Below are 17,008 nucleotides of genomic sequence, written 5' to 3' on the forward strand. Positions count from 1 at the left end.
GGGGTGCAGAGCTACTCTGGGGGTGGGGGGGGGGTGTGGAACTGGAAATGGAGCTGTATGAATAAGTACCATTCCAGGAAACTGAATGAGGTTGGCAATGGGACGTTCCGGCACTTATCTTTGACATATTCCATTACGGTTCATGTCAAATAGTAAAGATCATGTCAAATATTTCAAAAAAATTATTTTTTAAACTCAAAGGGTATATTTTATGTAAACAAGGCCTTTTGTCCCTAAAAGTTCCAAAATTAATGGAAACATTTGTGGTGATGCGTTGGACTGGAGTCAGACTAAAGGTGTGACACAAAAATAATTGAAAATTTACACTATATGCTTTAGATAACAGTCAAACAATTTGGGGTCCAATTGACCCCAGAGGATAAAAGGTGCATGTAAAACGGGAGGTCATTACGAGGGACTGTTAGTTTTCACCCAGTAAATGTTCAGCTGGCTTGTGTTCAAGCTGGAACATTCAATCTACTTGCAAACCCCTTAAGTAAGAAGTTGAGCAAGTCCCTGTTACCTTTTCTGGTAAACTGAATCCCACTCTGTGGGTGCACGGTGTTGTGCATTATGATGCTGCCGGAGTGCAAGACTGTTTGGATAATGTGAACAATGAACATATATGAATCCCACGTAACGGTTCTTCCATTTTAAATGGTACATGACTGAAATATGTGCAACGAAATGGAAAACTATGTTTCCGCCCGGTCTCGAACCGGGGACCTTTCGCGTGTGAGGCGAACGTGATAACCACTACACTACGGAAACCTACATGACCTACCATACAAATTAACAACATCTCTCAAGTTCGAGGTAAACGGCCAACAGCTTAACGAAATATCATTACACCTACTGGACGTTGTGTGTTTCCGTAGTGTAGTGGTTATCACGTTCGCCTAACACGCGAAAGGTCCCCGGTTCGAGACCGGGCGGAAACAATTTTGCCCACCCCATTGGTCAGATAAGTCTCGAGAAGAACGATGTGCTAAAATACTCTGTACAATGAGGCCATCTAGAGGTTAGTAGTTGCAATTCGTAATTACACATGTAGTAGTTTAAAGGGTTAATTTGACCATTTATCATTTTGTCTCAACATGACATAAATTATGATGAGGTGGGTAAAAGTGCCGTGACCCGGATTCGAACCGGGGTTGCTGCGGCCACAACGCAGAGTACTAACCACTATACGATCACGGCTTGTGAATAAGAGCGCTCAGTAGTGGATAGAACCCAATTTTGACACTTCATTTGAGCTCTTGCGATGCACGATTAGTATTACATGTTAATCATAGCAGTGGGTTTCTAATTGTCATGAACCTCATTACTCAACATCCTTTTGAAATAAGTTTGTATTTATCACTCTATAAACCTACGGTAACTTGTACAAGTGGTTTTCATGTCACCATGCTGTCCAAATGAACACACACCATATGGACAATTACCGAGAATATCGTTGGTGACGGCGACATATATCAGTTTCCGTAGTGTAGTGGTTATCACGTTCGCCTAACACGCGAAAGGTCCCCGGTTCGAGACCGGGCGGAAACATTTGTTATGCTTTGTAACACTCGAAAACAAACCATCAGCCTTTCCCTTCCAGCTTAAATTCACCATGGTGCCAAAATATTGTTAAGATATTAGTTGTGTGCAATTTGTACGACTTAACTTGACACATACTGTATGCGGTAGATGGCAGTCTCACACTCTTCACCTCTCACCATTAACCTTACACCAAAAAGCTTTTATTTTGAAATTGGTGCTACAGGAGGTTGAGGTGAACGTGGCACGGAGGAGATTGACATTTTGACAGAAACCGGCGGTAAACCTCACACTCACTCCTCTGCGTGTGTGTGTCAGCGTTGAATCACAGCGCAGTAACAAGTCTCTGCTGCTACGTTGCTGAGCAGATTGGTGACTTCTTGTCGGCGTAACTCCACCGTCTGACGCTCTGAAATGATCGATCGAGTAATTTAAGGTTAGTCTGACTTTTAACCATTTCTGCTGTTGTTCAGTCTCACTTGTTTGCTCCTGGCGTTCCCCGGTCGGTTGTTTTATTGACAAGTTATGTGTGTTGAAGTTGTGGATTCATTTGTCGTTGTTATGTTTTAGGTTTATTGTTTATTGTTTGTTTTTGTTGGTGAGTGTGGTTATACACGTAATGTATACCGACGCTTATAAGCGGCTATATTTAATGTAATATTGTTCTGATTTCCATTGTACATTCTGCTCCGTACATGAACAACATGTCAAGTTCTTTTCTACCCGCCCGTCAAAACGCCAAAAACCTTTTAAAAATTGAATTAAAGCAGTGACATCACAGCTTGTAGTCTTTGTCACACACACACATCATGAGGGGGATACAAGACATGCATGAGAAACAGCCTAGACTCTTAAGTGCGTGGTCTCATTTGAAGCAAAGCACAGTTAACACTCGTGAACACACAGCTCCTCTCTTAAATTTGGCTTGTGATTAGTATGTCAACATGGCACTGCTCCATAGAAACAATGAACTTCTCCTAACCACTTTCACTTTGGGAAAGCACACTTCTTCCAGGAGGAACTGACCCAACCACTTGGTGAAATTGGGAACCTGTTGCTAGCTTCATTAAAAGAGCTTCCTGTCAGGAAGATATGAGGTCAAACTTGTTTTTAAAGCTCCTCGACAGCCTCCAGGTCCGCTTCTTCAAAACTACAACGCGAAACTCCACTCAGCTCACACGAGATACCGCCTGTGTTGTTTTTCAAGTTGATTCTTGATTGGTTTTTTTTAGTTCTTTTTGTCATTCATTCTGGGTGTCATTCTCATTCAGGATGTGGATTGTGTGTGTGTGTGTGTGTGTGTGTTGTTAGGGGGCAGTTGGATTGGAGAGATGTCAGGGAACGAATCACTAGAGTGTGCGCTTGCTTTTGTGACACAGCAGGGTAGTTAGTCACAGGGTTGAATGCCCCAAAGGGAGATGAAGAGAGAGGGAGAGGAGCTGTGTCAAAGGTAAAGAGCAAAGAAGGCAGAACAAATAAACATGGTGAAAGATACAACAAAATGAAAGTGAGGGGCAAGAAGAGAAGAGAAGAGAAAGCAACAGATAACAGTAAGGGGAAGGGAGGCAGAGAGTTAGAACTCTCAAAGGAGGGCAGGGGGTTTACAAAAGCAATAAAAGTGTGCAGTACCTTGACTTTCGCCTGTAGCTGTTACTAATGGAAGCCAGATGATTGTTCATGAGTTGGACAGAGATGGATACAGATGGAGATGTTCCCCATCACCCGACCAAATATGTCTCCAGTTATAATATTGAAGATGACGATGAAGACCAAAGTGTTAAAGTGAAGTGGTTTACAGATTTCTGATTGTTTCCTCTTCTTTTGACACTCTGACCAAACTGAGGTTTAAGTGTTTCCCTCTTTCACTCTTAACTCTGTACCAGCGACCAGACCTCAACATCCACTGAATCTGTGTGTGTGTGTGTGTGTGTGTGTGTGTGTGTGTGTGTGTGTGTGTGTGTGTGTGTGTGTGTGTGTGTGTGTGTGTGTGTGTGTGTGTGTGTGTGTGTGTGTGTGTGTGTGTGTGTGTGTGTGTGTGTGCGCGCGCGCAACTCTGAACTTTACAGCAGTGTTTGCTCCTTTGTGCTTGCACCACATGAAACTGATTTGCGTGTGTGTGAGAGTTTCCCTGTGCAGCTGGAAGAGGTAACGGGAAGAGAAGTGTGCGTGTGTGTGTGTGTGTGTGTGTGTGTGGTTGTCTGTGATCCTGCCTGGTTTTATGAAGTCGATGGTATGTCTCATAAATAAAATGACAGGACCTTGTGCTGTCATTACACACCAACATAATCCAATCAGCCCCACTTACTGCACCCATCAAGAGGCTCTACTGTTGTTCGTCACCTGCATCTGGTTTAGAAATCTCCCACGGCAGCTCCTTCCTTCTGCCAAACTCTCAGGTTATATGAAATGATGTTCTCTATACTCTGAAACTGTATCATCTCATCCCACCAGAGCGGCTTTGAATGCAATGGCGGAGCTTCCGTCTGGACTGCTGGAGGCGTGTGTGGTGGTGGGGGCCTCCAGTGATAAGCTGCGAGATATATACCAGGTACACGTGCTGTACACACACACACACACGCAGAGAGGCAGACATGTGTATTCTATAAGATGTTTGAATTGATTTTTATGTGTCAATCGTGAATCTGTATTTCCCAAATGTGTCTCAGCTCCATCAGCAGAATAAACTGAACGACCTCCCGGTACTGGAGGCGGAGTTACTGCAGGTCCATGCCCCGCCCTTTGTTTCCAAGGAGACCAACTCCAGTCAGGCGATTGGTCCAGCGTTTAGTCGTGTCCAGAGGAGGAAGAGCTTTATTAAGAAGGTATAATATCTATTTCATATTCAATTCTAAAAAAAGAGTGAAAGTATTGTTGGTCCAATCAAAAGGTGAATTCAGCAGGCAGCATCTTTGTGTCAGAAATGAAGTGCTGGTGTTTGTTTTGTTTGCAGAAAAGGCGAGATCGTGCTGCGGAGTCTCTGACTAATGGAGAGACGGCCAATCGCGCTGAAGTGGCCTCAGCGACGGAGGACATCAGCGTTCCAAAGGACCTGGACCTCATCGCTTTGCCACAGCTTTGTTTCCCTGGTAAAGTGTTTTCAAAGGAATACTCGACCCATTATACAAATCTGTTTCCATGGCAAACTCAGGATTCAGTTACTTTGATAACATCAACACCTCTGTTCTTTATTGCTCATTCATATTTCCAGCAAGATCGTGCTTATTCTGAGAACTAGTGCTTTCATGACTTGACATGCCCCAGCTGTGATTGCCAGTGGTCTGGTTGAATAGCACCCTGGGGTGATGGATTACTATCTGGCTGTGTTATTGCTGCCACAGATCCTTATCTGATTTGCCTGGCATCATGGCAACAAAAGCCCAGATCCCAGATTTGTTTTGCTGTTGGTCAACCCTATCAAACACATCAAAACCCCAAACTACACTGGATTGTTGTTTCCTTACTCTTTAACATGATACTGTATATTATGCCAGGTGGTCTTCAGTTTGCCACCGAGCAGAGAGAAGACCGCTACCACTTCCTGGTTTTTACTGACATGTTTGGGAACCGAACGCATGGAGTTGTAGTGCAGTACGACAGAGCTGTGCAGGTAAAGAGAGACACACACTTGGGATAGAGTTGGTACACACATTGTCTTTGTTGAAAGATGATACGTGTGTGTTCACTGTGGCATCTTATTGTCTGTCTGTGACATCAGGCCTGTCAAGAAGGGCAGAACGGCCATAGGTGGAATTCGTCCAAGTCGCGACTCTTCACACCCTTTGCTATCTGTGTCATCTCCAAGTTTCCATACTACAATGCTTTGAGGGACTGCCTGTCATGGTAATAATGTCTGCAGCTTAAAGGTTACTTGGTCACGTCTTCTATGCTTCATACACCTCCTCTCCTTCCCTCAGTCTCCTGGTCCAGTTGCGTTTAGTCAGACAGGCCGACTTCGAGGAGACGATCAAGGAATTTTCCGCCAAACTGTCGCTGGTGCCTTTACCTCCTCCTGGACAGCTACACGTGGTCGGTCCCTGCTTTTCTTTGACCCCCCCTCTTGTCTACATCTACATCTGCCCTCCCCTCCCTCATAGATCAGTGCGTTAATGTACATTGTGTGTGTTGTGATAGTCTTTCAGCCTCCGTCCCCTCCACGTGGTCCTTCCGTCCAGGGAGGATCCAGACAGACCTGTTATCGATATGGACCTGCATCTGCCTTTCCTCTGCTTCACACACACAACACTGCTGCAGGTAGATTACAGCACAGACCCTAGTATAGCATGTTACAGCGAGGCAAGGACGGGGGATAAAGTGATGTAAAACACATTTTCCAAATGATTTAAAATGATTAGAGTCTCTCTCTCTCTCTGTTTAGGTGCTGTCCTCTGTCCTCCTAGAACAGAGGCTGGTCTTCTTCTCGGCCGACTGGGCCAGACTCACTCTGGTTGCAGAGAGTCTGTTGCTGTACCTGCAGGTCAGTGTAAACGAATTGTTCCTCCTCTTGACCTGTGTCTGTGTATATGTGTGTGTGTGTGTGACTTCATTTTTCTTCTTCCATCTCTGCAGCCTCTGTCCTGGCAGCATCCCTATGTTCCCGTCCTGTCTAGTGGAATGCTGGACTTCCTCATGGCTCCCACAGCTTTTTTGATGGGCTGTCACATCAGTCACATCGAGGAGGTCGCTGCAGTAAGTACACATCGTCGTCTTCTGTGATTTATTATGTCATTATGTTGATATATCTGTTGTGAGACGAGCAAACTCTTGGGTCTCTACAGTCTGAAGTCTCATGTTGGCTGTAGTATGGTAATGAATCAGTTTCTGTTATCAGTCACGGCACATTGGTCCACATTCTCAGATCACATTTGGTATTGTCTAAAGGCCTGACACGCCTTTTTGTCCTTTGTCCCAACTGAACTTGCCCATTAACAATAACGGTTTATTCATCTACATTCAGACGCAGTGGCGATGTTTTATTCAGAATATGAAACAGTAGCAGTCTGTTCAGCTGAAAGCACTGCTCTGTTCAGCTGTGTTATAATGACTGGCTCTCACTGTATCGACAATACTTGCATATGTGTGTGTGTGCTTGTGTGTGCCCATATAGGAGACAGAGGACCTAATCTTGGTGAATATAGATGAAGGCATCATTGAGACGTCATGGTCTGAAACTGTTGACTTACCAGCTTTCCCTCTGGCTGCAGCTGAGAGCTTCATCTCAAGGTTACACACGCACACAGCAACAAGTAGAAATCTGAACATTTTTGAAGTTGCTCAGAGATGTGACAGACGCGTACTTGTCCCTTTGTCTGTCCAGGGCAGAGTGTCTCCAGCTGAACTATGACTTGGAGCTGTGTCACCTCAGATCAGGCACCGACGCCAATGAGGCGCTGTACCAACGAAGGGAATGGCAGAAACGTCTCAACACGCAGATACAAAACATCAGCCTGGAACTAGTAGTCAATATCTTTAGGTGTGTGTGTGTGTGTGTGTGTGTGTGTGTGTGTGTGTGTGTGTGTGTGTGTGTGTGTGTGTGTGTGTGTGTGTGCGTGTGCGTGTGCGTGTGCATACTTTGGGGCATTCCTTCTCAGTATCTTCTAGCTTATCTGTGTCTCATTCTTTCTCTGTCCCACTATCAGAGGAGTCCAGGACTTCCTAAACCATGAACACAGAGTTTTTAACAGTGAGGAGTTTCTGAGGACGAGGGAGCCTGCAGACCAGCCATTTTACAAAAAGGTACACACACACACACACCTTGTGACCACCTGTGCTGCATGTACAGTATTCATATATCATACTGTATGTGTCTCCAGGTATTAGAAACACACATCTTCCACTCATTCCTGCGTGACAGACTGAACAGGAAACTGGACGCCTTCAGCCGCATGGAGCTCAACACACGCACCCATGCAACACACAGGTATGATGCTGATATGATGTCATAGCTGTGTGACAGAGGCACAAAGGCTGAGGAGATGTATGAATGTATGTACTTTGCTTGGGCGGCCAGTGATTTCACAGAGAAACAAAGTTACACGCATGAATTCATCCACCTCATGTTTTTCTGCAGGAATCGTGCAATGACAGAGTCTCCTCGCCGTCCTCCCATGTCTGACCTTTCAAAGACTGGCTACAGGATCTACACCAGCCCTGAGAACAGGCTGAGCAGGAGGCTGGGAGCCAGTCTGCCTAATCTGGACGTACCTGTCAATGAAACGATGGCTGGCATAAACCCCAACAGACCAGCCTCCCTCAGGAAGATGACTCCTGACATGGGTCAGCACCGATGCAGGGGAAGGGGGGCTGACAGAATGGCTGGATTGAAGGAAATGAATCAAGTAATAGTTAATATAATTGTCTTCATTCAGGTTTGAAGCTCCCTCAGAAAGTGGTGAAAGTGTTCCGCCTCCCAGACTTCCCGCCTCCTCTGGCCTACCATCATGTCCAGAACTATTATTGTGACATGGTGACGTCGCTGGGGAAGGCAATTAATGCGACACCACCTGAGGACTCTGCTCTGCTGGCCAGGTACTGAAAGGACCACACGGAAAATAATACAAGAATACAAAAATACTGTTTGTGTTTATACTCCTCTCTGTCCCTCTGTCCCTCTGTCCCTCTGTCCTCTCTGTCCCTCTGTCCCTCTGTCCCTCTGTCCCTCTGTCCCTCTGTCCCTCTGTCCTCTCTGTCCCTCTGTCCCTCTGTCCTCTCTGTCCCTCTGTCGCTCTGTCTCTCTGTCTCTCTCTCTGTCCAGGTACCACTACTTGCGTGGTTTGGTAAACACTGTGTCCAACAGACGTCTGGATGCCTTGGAGGACTTCCAGAGCCTCTATAAGACAGACTCTGATATCTTCCCCTCACAGATGGTCAAGTCGCTGGTGGACTCCCTGCCAGAAGCTGAACGCTCCCAGGTTGGATGAGTCTGCTAATCATAAATAAGAAGGAATTTGCCTTTTATTGTGGCGTTGGAATGTGGAATGCAGTCGTCTGTTATATTATCTGCTTACTTTGAATCCCTTGCATAGCGTTGAGGCGTGCTGCATGTTTGCTTGGGTGCTGATGAATAGGAATTTGCTACACAGGCGGACAAACGGCCAGAACTGAAGCGCCTCATCACTCGGGTCAAGAGGGACCAGGAGAGGGAGCGAGCGCGGCATGGCACCGAACACGACGGAGGTGCCATCAAGCGCTTTCAGCTGCCGAAAAAATACATGCACATGGAGGAGTTTGTGACATGTGTGCAGGAGTCTGGGATTGTAAAAGATCAAGGGACCATCCTAAGACTCTTTGAGGCTCTAACTGTAGGTAGGTAGTGTGTGCATCTGAAGATGTGTGATTTGTGTGTGTGTTCAGCCATGAGAGGAAAGGACTGTGTCACCAGCCATACCCCTCCTTCCTGGCAAACATTCACTCCTCAGGTTAATCATTACCACTTCGTCTTGGAGAAAAGTAAAGCTTGCAGGGTGGTGTGTCCAGGGTCATTCCCTGTTTCTGAATTCCGTTTCATTCTCTTAAGTCATTACTCCCAGTTATCCTCATTTAATTTACATTCTCAGTATTTTGCCGACGCCGTGTGAAGCTTCCCCCTTCCACAGTAGGATCAGCGTTGCGTTGTACATCATAAACACGTCAAGCATCCAGCAGCAAGCAGTGCCAGGCTGAGCTGCAATGGCCTGACAACATTCCTAGAATGCCAGGGAAGAGCTACAGAGAGACAAATAAGGAAAATTTGTTTTAAAGAGATTTTTGTTCGAGGATGTTGAGGAAGAGATAAGAGAGAGGGGTTGTGATTTTACTCCCAAACTATGTGTGTGTTAGCCAAAGGTAAAGTATGTGATGGAAGTTTGGAGAGACATCTTATCTCGACCTCCAGTTTGTGTAACCTGAGCAAGGATCTGGTTTTCCTGCATGGGTGGAACCAGAACGTATCAAGTTTTCCTTTCCTGTTTTGTCCTGTTTCTGGAAAAAGAGATGCCAAAAAACCGAAATGCTGGATTTATGGTGTCCATCGACTTTATTTTGTGACTTTCTGTTCCAGATGCTCCAGTTGAGAGAGAGAGAGAGAGAGAGCTGTTGCTAATTAATGGCTGGGCGTGTGTGTGCGTGTGTGAGGGAGTGGTCACAGACTTTGACTGTATTTAGTTATTGTTGTCGTGCTGTAACTGCTCACTCTGTGCAGCAATGATGCCAGGAAAGCTTCTGGGAAAGGGGGAAATTAAAGGAACCCACTCAGTTCTCAGAAGTGTGTGTATAGTGTGTGTGTGCGTGGGTGGGTTACAGGATTAATGATTAGGGCTGTCAGGATTCAGATAAGACTGATAAGATGATTGCATTTGCATTTATAGTAAATCCACATGAGGTAAATCATTCAACATAGGTCACAACAAACACATCGTTATGTCTTTATCATAAATCAATAGCAGCCTGGATGAAGATTAAGATGTTGATCATTTGTTTAGGTGTCCAGAAGCAGGTCGGTCCGGATCTGTTTCGAGTTTTCTACACGATCTGGAAGGAGACTGAGGCCGAGGCACAGGAGGTGTGTATGACTGATCGGTTACAAACTCCTATATCAATCACTCTGATCGTGGTAAATGGTGTGTTTATTTCATCAATCTATTTGAAATCTTCAGGTGTGTCTTCCTGCGTCTGTCCTGGAGCACATTGAGCCCAGCGAGTGTGTCTTCAAGCTCTCCTCCTCGGTGAAGACGAGCCGCGGCGTGGGGAAGATTGCCATGACTCAGCGCCGGCTCTTCCTGCTCACAGACGGGCGACCGGGATACGTCGATGTGGCACAATACAGAGATATAGAGGTGAGACCAATACTCCATGTCTCTTACATCTCCTCTGACCTTCCGTCCTCATATTTTCACGTTTTCTGTTTTGTAACGTGACCCCCTTGCCACTCAGGAGGTGAAGGTGACCTCGGCTCCCTTCCTGCTGCTGCGGATTCCCAGTCTGAAGCTGCGGGTTCGGGGGAAGAAGGAGGCGTTTGAGGCCAATCTGAAAACGGAGACCGAACTCTGGAACCTCATGGTCAAAGAGATGTGGGCCGGACGCAACATGGCCGACCAGCACAAGGTAAAGCTGTCACGGAGAGAGAGAGAGGAAGTATGTGTGTGAGTGTGTGTGTATGTGTGTGTGTATGTGTCATTATGAGTTACACATATACAGTGACTGATCCAAGAGTGTGTGTGCGTATGTGTGTGCATTCCAGTCTTTGTGAATCTCAGTGATGGTGGTGGGTGTGGTTTGCATTCCATGAGCAAAGGATGACCATAAACACACACACACACACACACACACACACACAAACACGCACAAAGACAAAGACAGGGGCTTTTGTCTCCCCAGGTGATTCAACTTAAACATCTTTAGTGTCTCATTCTCCTCTTTTCTCAAGTTCTCCCTTCCTCTTTCATTTCTTTTGTACTCCCTCAATCCTTTTAGATGTTGTGCTTCATTCTTCGTCCAGGTTTAAGCCTTTTTATTTAGTGCGTTTGTCTTTTTCCTCAAGGACCCCCAGTACATGCAGCAGGCTCTGACCAATGCCTTGCTCATGGACGCAGTAGTAGGCAGCCTGCAGAGCAACAAGGCCATCTATGCTGCGTCTAAACTAGCTCACTTTGACCGGATCAAGATGGAAGGTAGGTTATGATTGGTATTATTATTATTATAATTATTATTATTATTATTATTATCATTCTACTTTTTCGTTTTCCCATCTACAGTGGTTCTAATGCCGCCTGTTCACAGTTTCGGGTGAATGGTTTTGACATTTGGTTGCAGTTAGCAGATAAGTGGCACTTTAGTTGGAAACATTAAAGCGTCCTCGTGTGCAGGATGTGTCATTAGAATGTACCCGAGGGTTTTAATGAGTGTTTCTGCCTGCATTCATCACCTTGGAAAGGTTAGTTATCTCTCTATAACAGAGACCTGTGTGTGTGTGTGTTTGTGTATCTAGTGCCGATGATGGTTCCTAAGACAACAGCAGACACGCTGAAGCACAAAATTAACCCTTCCCTGGAGCTCGCCGCCCCGCAAGCTGTGGATGTGCTCCTGTACACACCAGGTACACAAAGACGTTCCTGTATCCACACGATATTCCTCCATAACTGGGTTACTTTCTGTTCTTTCTGTCATTGCCTCACACTGGCTCACAGGAGGAGGGGGTGGAAGGTGTGTTGAGACAGATAATATGTGTCATACAGCAGCTGAACACTCATGGAGATCTTTACACCACTTCCTCCTTTTGACTGTTGCCTCCATTCTGTGAAAATACTAAAAGAATCCAGATGGAGTGTGACAAAAAAAACAAACTGGGAGGAAACTCTGCTGTTATTTCCAGTGGGAGCTGAGGGATCAAGGAAAAGTACAGGATCGCTGACAGAGCAGAGCGATAGCCTGTTGACACGACATCCTACTCCTGCAAAAACAACAGGATTTTGTGTGTGTGAACATTCAAGCAAACACTTCAAAGTGGAGATAAGAAGGCATCTATTTAGGATTCAAACCTCTCAGAATAGATATGAGAACAAGTGTTTATAGGGCTACTTAGGGAATTAAATCACAGATTTGAAAATGGAGGCAGACAGATTGGTGGAGTCTGTGTGTGTGTGTCAGGAGGAGGAGGAGAGGGAATAACATGGCACAAGTGGAAAGACCGTCTGTGACCACTTAGATGCCTGGCTAGTGGCAGACTGAACCCTGGCACACACACACACACAAATAAATATAAACACACACATACATACAGAGTACAGTTGTGTTTCATAGCAGTCAGCTCTTTTGGATTTCAGTTGGTGAAAAGAACAAATCAGTCTATTCATCCCTCTCTCTCTCTCTCTCTCTCTCTCTCTCTCTCTCTCTCTCTTCCCCCTTCTCTCTCTCTCTGTCCCTCTCTCTCTGGTCTGAATATAGGTCACTGTATTGAATCTTTGGCCTGTAGCCAGCTCACTCCCAGCTCTCCCGCTCCCTTCTCTCCCTCCTGGTTTTTCTCACTTTCTACCTCCAGCTCCTCCCCCTCTCTGTCCGAACCTCTCCCTCTCCTCCTCCAGTGCTCGCCGCACTTTTAAATAGCAACACAATTTGTTGGAGGAAATGTGACCGTTAGTCAGTTTGAAGTCAGAGTGAGGGAGGGAGGGGCCGGTGTTTGGGACCAGAACAGTAATGAAAGTCATCTGTGTTATTCATGCGTTTGAATGTATATGAGGTGATGTCATCTGCTGAGGACCTTTAGAATGAATTTGAGTGTATATGTGTGTGTGTGTTTTCTAGGTCAGTTGTGGGTGTCTGTGAGCGCGGGGAAGGTGATGGTATTTGATGCCTCCAGCTGGTCCCTCACACACACTTGTCAAGTTGGAAATGCAAAACTGGTAAAAACAAAGCACACACAGACAACATACACACTATCAGCTCACAGTTCCTCCACATGCACACAAACTGATATTGTGCTTATTTGTACAACCATATGCCCTTTTTGCATCTTGTTTATTTACTTTCCTATGTAAACTTCTGTAGTGAAAGTGATTTCACAGCAGGTCCTTCATGGTTAAATGCGTTTTCAACACTCGGTCACATATTCAACCTCAAATCACCGTAACAATCAGCAGATCAATATTGAACCCATGCGTCATATCTTTATCCACATTTTTTTCATTCAGTTTTGTAGGTTTAGACGTTACAGCAGCTCTGTTAGGGGAATGTGGTGAATTTATGACTTTATTTATGTGTGCAAAGTTTTAAGGCTCTTCAAATGATTGACTGTTCACTGACCTCTACTCCAAGCATGCAGGTCACAGTCACATGAAATGTGTTATCTGTGTGTGTGTGTGTGTGTGTGTGTGTGTGTGTGTGTGTGTGTGTGTGTGTGTGTGTGTGTGTGTGTGTGTGTGTGTGTGTGTGTGTGTGTGTGTGTGTGTGTGTGTGTGTGTGTGTGAGAGCCTCACCACCGTAATAATTGTCTCAATCCTTTGGGCCTGCACTCTTATGACAGTTTTATGCCATGACAACTGATTTAAGTCCAGACTGAGAAGTGAGTTATGTCAAGTTCACCACTGCACCCATCAGCTTTACTGGCCATATTAAAGTGTGCAGTCACTGAGTATTGAAGCATATTTGGAACAATTCTGACATCTAGCGGAGAAAGCATGCATTGCACATGATTTGACTCGCACATGACCTTTTGTTTTTTTGCCGACTTTCAGCTTGTGCTTAAAAAATAGTTTTTGTCTTTCTCTTTCCTGTATCGGTATCACTCATGTCTGACCCACCTGATGAACCTCTCACTGTGTTTGTAGAACTGTATGCTGAGAGTGGACAAGGACCAAGTGTGGATGGGCTCTGAGGACTCTGTCATCTACATCATCAGCATGGTGGCCATGGTGTGTAACAGACAGCTCACCGAGCACAGGGTGGAGGTCACCGGACTGGCACTTGGCACAGACAAATACAGGTAACGCACACACACATATACAAATTGTCATTGAATGGGGCCACTCAAGAACAAACTGGCTCATTTGCTGCAATCATTTCTGCTAACTTTCTTAACTTTCCATCTTGTGTAATGTGTTCTTCAGCCAGAAGGTGGCGTACTCCTGCAGTACAGAGGGAACCGTCATGGTGTGGGAAGTCTCCACACTACAGGTCAGTTTGAAACAACACACACAGTGGTTTACAGTGTAACAATGTTTTCATGTGTTATGAAACTCCTCCTTTTAGATGTTTGCCTCTTTCAGCTTCTTGAATATTCATATATTTCATTATTTTGACCTCAGGTGAAGAAGCACTTTCGTCTGTCCTGCGATTCTCTGCATTCTGTTTACAGCTGCAACGGAACGCTGTGGTGCTGTAAGTCTGACACACACACATCAGCATTAAAGTGAGAAAGTGAGGAAGATGCAAAAGCAACATAATCTCTCTCTCTCTCTCTCTCTCTCTCTCTCTCTCTCTCTCTCTCTCCTTTGCTCTCTCTTGCTCTCTCTCTCTTTAGGCTCCAGGGACTGTATAATGGAGGTTTGGAGGAATGGTTCAATGAAACACCGCCTGAGTCTGCCTGAGCAACAAAAAGGATCCAGCACTACCTTCAGCTCTGTACTGCTGATACCAGAGGTAACACACACACACACACACACTAATGTTTGTCTGTTACTCTCTATGCATTGGTGGATCATATGACTTGTATTTGTTTGTGACCCTGGGCATGTCTTTGCTTGTGGTTTGTTTGTGTGTGTAGAGGGAGGAGCTGTGGAGTGTGTGTATAGACTCGGGGGAAGTGTGTGTTTGGCAACTAAAGGACACTACCAAACCGTTCCAGCGTGTGGCACTGCAGGACTGTGCGGGATGTTACTGCATGATAAAAGTTAAAAACCAGGTAAATACACAGCTACAGATACACAGGTCCAGGCAAACACACATGTACAAGCTTCAACCTTTCACATTGTCTCTCTTAGGTGTGGGTGGGCGGAGTCGGCCGCAGTTCAACCAAAGGGAAGATTTACATCCTGGACATTGAGCACCACCTGGTTCTGAAAGAGCTCCACGGCCACAACGACAAGGTGATGGCGCTGTGCTCTGCCGAGGATCGCTACGTCCTCAGCGGCGGCGCCAAACACGATGGGAAGATCGCCATCTGGAAGGTGGAGTAGCCACGGGGGGCGAAGCCGGCTAGCTGGAGAGGACAAATGGTGGGATTTTAGCCATGAGCCATCCATTAAAACTGCACAGGGGGCTGCCTGTGGCCCGGTAATGGACCCTGTGGTGTCCCAGGCCCACGGGGGAGATGGACGCAGGATCCACTTCTGGGTACCATCACAGAAATATGAACTTATGGCTCTCATATGAAGGAAGAGTTGGATTATTATTTACATGAAGCCTCAATAATGGAACTCTAACAGTAATTATACATAGTTTTGGAAAAGACTGAATAGATGAATATGAAAAGTCCAAGTTTCACTGTAGCTTCTGCTGCAGGTGCTTCTGTTTTGCATTAACCAACGATTCTTTATGCTGCATGTTTACATTTTACTCCTGCGGCCCGTTTCTTATTTAACACTCTGTCCTTTTTGAACCGAAGCTTCCACAAACCATTGTTACGCAGGGATTCTATGTAACATCTGTTTCATTTTCAATCTACTGGACCGTCTGCTCCTGGGAGAAACAGGAGAGACAATGGACATTATGATCAAATGTGAGCTTGACACAAACTCGTGACATGCCGCAACCATGGAAACGACTGGAATCTGCCAGTGACAAAACCACACATGGGCTTTCAGTTTCATATTGTTGTTTATCTTTACAGGATGCTTACCTCAGTGTGGGAAGTTTCTTTACTTCTCTATTTATTTACCTTTTTTAAGTTTCTGTCACAGTTGACCTTTCGCTGCATTTACTAAGACGTGTCAAGCCTAGTAAAGACTTTTACTTGCATTAAATGCATTAAACATGGAAATGTACATATTTATGAACTAAAGACATTGATATTCTGTAGGAAATACTTCACTAGTATTATAATTGATTCAGTGGCAATAAGTAACTAATACAGACTGAATATCGGCATTAATCCGGATCCTTCATATGTGAGAACATACAAAGGTTATTTTATTCAGTTTCTTTCCATTTTCATAAACATTTCATCTCCAACTTTCTGTGAATGTGGAACATGAGACTTGATCAATAAGCTCACATCTGAGTTATGGATGTTTAGAAATCCATTATCAGGGGAAACTTAAACAGTGTTTGGAGATGATATCAACCCAGGGTCAAACAGTTCCATGTCTAATAATGTATTTATAAATGACAAACAACTGATCCATGCATTTATTATACACACATTCCTTTTGCAAATTAAACAAATAACCAAACTATTTATGCGTTTAAGGTGCTTAGACTGTTTGTTTTTACTTATTCTTTAGGACATTATATTCTGTCCTCTAGACCTTTAACATTATTTTCTCATTTTAACCACCAGAACAAAGTGTCTAGTTTCTAACCAAAGCAGGGTTCAAGTCATATAACTAATAAATATAACTTATCTTAAAGTCTTTGGCATGGAAACATTATTGTATCCAACAGATGAAGAACTGACTTTGAATAAATGTGCTAAGTTGGGAAATATCTATTTGATATTGGCTCAATTTGTGGAGCTGATCTTGATGTCGGCCTGTTTGCAAATGGCTGAAGGTTTTTTACAGAATTTCTGGATGATTTAAAGACCGAAAACAAACAAGAATTATACCTATTACATTTACAAACCCAACCCTCTAGAATTTTGTGAACAGATGTTTTTGAATTTTTACGACAAATGTACAAAATAAAATTGTACAGTGCAAACACTAATCCATCTATTGTATTATTTTGCTTTTATACTATAATTGGTTAGTATGTTTGTGTATGTGTTTATGTTTGTATGTCAACACAACAAGCACCTTTCCTAGAAATCGCCTCCAAACTGGACACAAACATTCAGCCG

At 44.6% G+C, this 17,008-nt stretch overlaps 1 protein-coding gene and 4 non-coding genes across 5 annotated transcripts; 3 read left to right on the forward strand and 2 right to left on the reverse strand.

The window, feature by feature from the left end:
* Positions 1-698: 698 nt before the first annotated feature.
* On the reverse strand, positions 699-771 carry trnav-cac (transfer RNA valine (anticodon CAC)). The gene has a single exon. It is a non-coding gene; the product is annotated as a tRNA-Val (tRNA).
* Positions 772-868: 97 nt separating this feature from the next.
* Positions 869-941, forward strand: trnav-aac (transfer RNA valine (anticodon AAC)). Its single transcript has one exon. It is a non-coding gene; the product is annotated as a tRNA-Val (tRNA).
* A 187-nt stretch (positions 942-1,128) lies between these two features.
* On the reverse strand, positions 1,129-1,200 carry trnah-gug (transfer RNA histidin (anticodon GUG)). The gene has a single exon. It is a non-coding gene; the product is annotated as a tRNA-His (tRNA).
* Positions 1,201-1,478: 278 nt separating this feature from the next.
* trnav-aac (transfer RNA valine (anticodon AAC)) lies at positions 1,479-1,551 on the forward strand. The gene has a single exon. It is a non-coding gene; the product is annotated as a tRNA-Val (tRNA).
* A 245-nt stretch (positions 1,552-1,796) lies between these two features.
* On the forward strand, positions 1,797-16,875 carry dennd3a (DENN/MADD domain containing 3a). The gene is made up of 30 exons (XM_076139488.1): positions 1,797-1,978; positions 3,994-4,090; positions 4,209-4,364; positions 4,493-4,628; positions 5,034-5,149; positions 5,258-5,382; positions 5,457-5,568; positions 5,674-5,793; positions 5,918-6,016; positions 6,109-6,228; positions 6,647-6,762; positions 6,857-7,012; positions 7,179-7,275; positions 7,353-7,459; positions 7,610-7,815; positions 7,908-8,067; positions 8,294-8,450; positions 8,622-8,844; positions 9,999-10,078; positions 10,173-10,352; positions 10,450-10,620; positions 11,057-11,186; positions 11,504-11,611; positions 12,817-12,914; positions 13,839-13,993; positions 14,118-14,184; positions 14,316-14,388; positions 14,531-14,649; positions 14,774-14,911; positions 14,991-16,875. The coding sequence occupies exons 2-30, from the start codon at positions 4,010-4,012 to the stop codon at positions 15,183-15,185; spliced, it is 3,801 nt and encodes a 1,266-aa protein (XP_075995603.1). The 5' UTR covers positions 1,797-1,978; positions 3,994-4,009; the 3' UTR covers positions 15,186-16,875.
* Positions 16,876-17,008: the final 133 nt, after the last annotated feature.

This window comes from Genypterus blacodes, unplaced genomic scaffold, assembly GCF_046128005.1.
Source record: "Genypterus blacodes isolate CSIRO-AG114 ecotype Tasmania unplaced genomic scaffold, CSIRO-AGI_Gbla_v1 ptg000438l_1, whole genome shotgun sequence".
Classification (NCBI taxonomy): domain Eukaryota; kingdom Metazoa; phylum Chordata; class Actinopteri; order Ophidiiformes; family Ophidiidae; genus Genypterus; species Genypterus blacodes.

What these genes read in the sequence shown, in the direction of transcription:
- dennd3a (XM_076139488.1), top strand. Translation starts at nt 4,010, where the DNA reads ATGGCGGAGCTTCCGTCTGGACTGCTGGAGGCGTGTGTGGTGGTGGGG. An exon ending in AGCTGCGAGATATATACCAG is followed by an intron (nt 4,091 to 4,208) that starts GTACACGTGCTG and finishes AATGTGTCTCAG; the next exon opens with CTCCATCAGCAGAATAAACT. An exon ending in GCCACAGCTTTGTTTCCCTG is followed by an intron (nt 4,629 to 5,033) that starts GTAAAGTGTTTT and finishes ATATTATGCCAG; the next exon opens with GTGGTCTTCAGTTTGCCACC.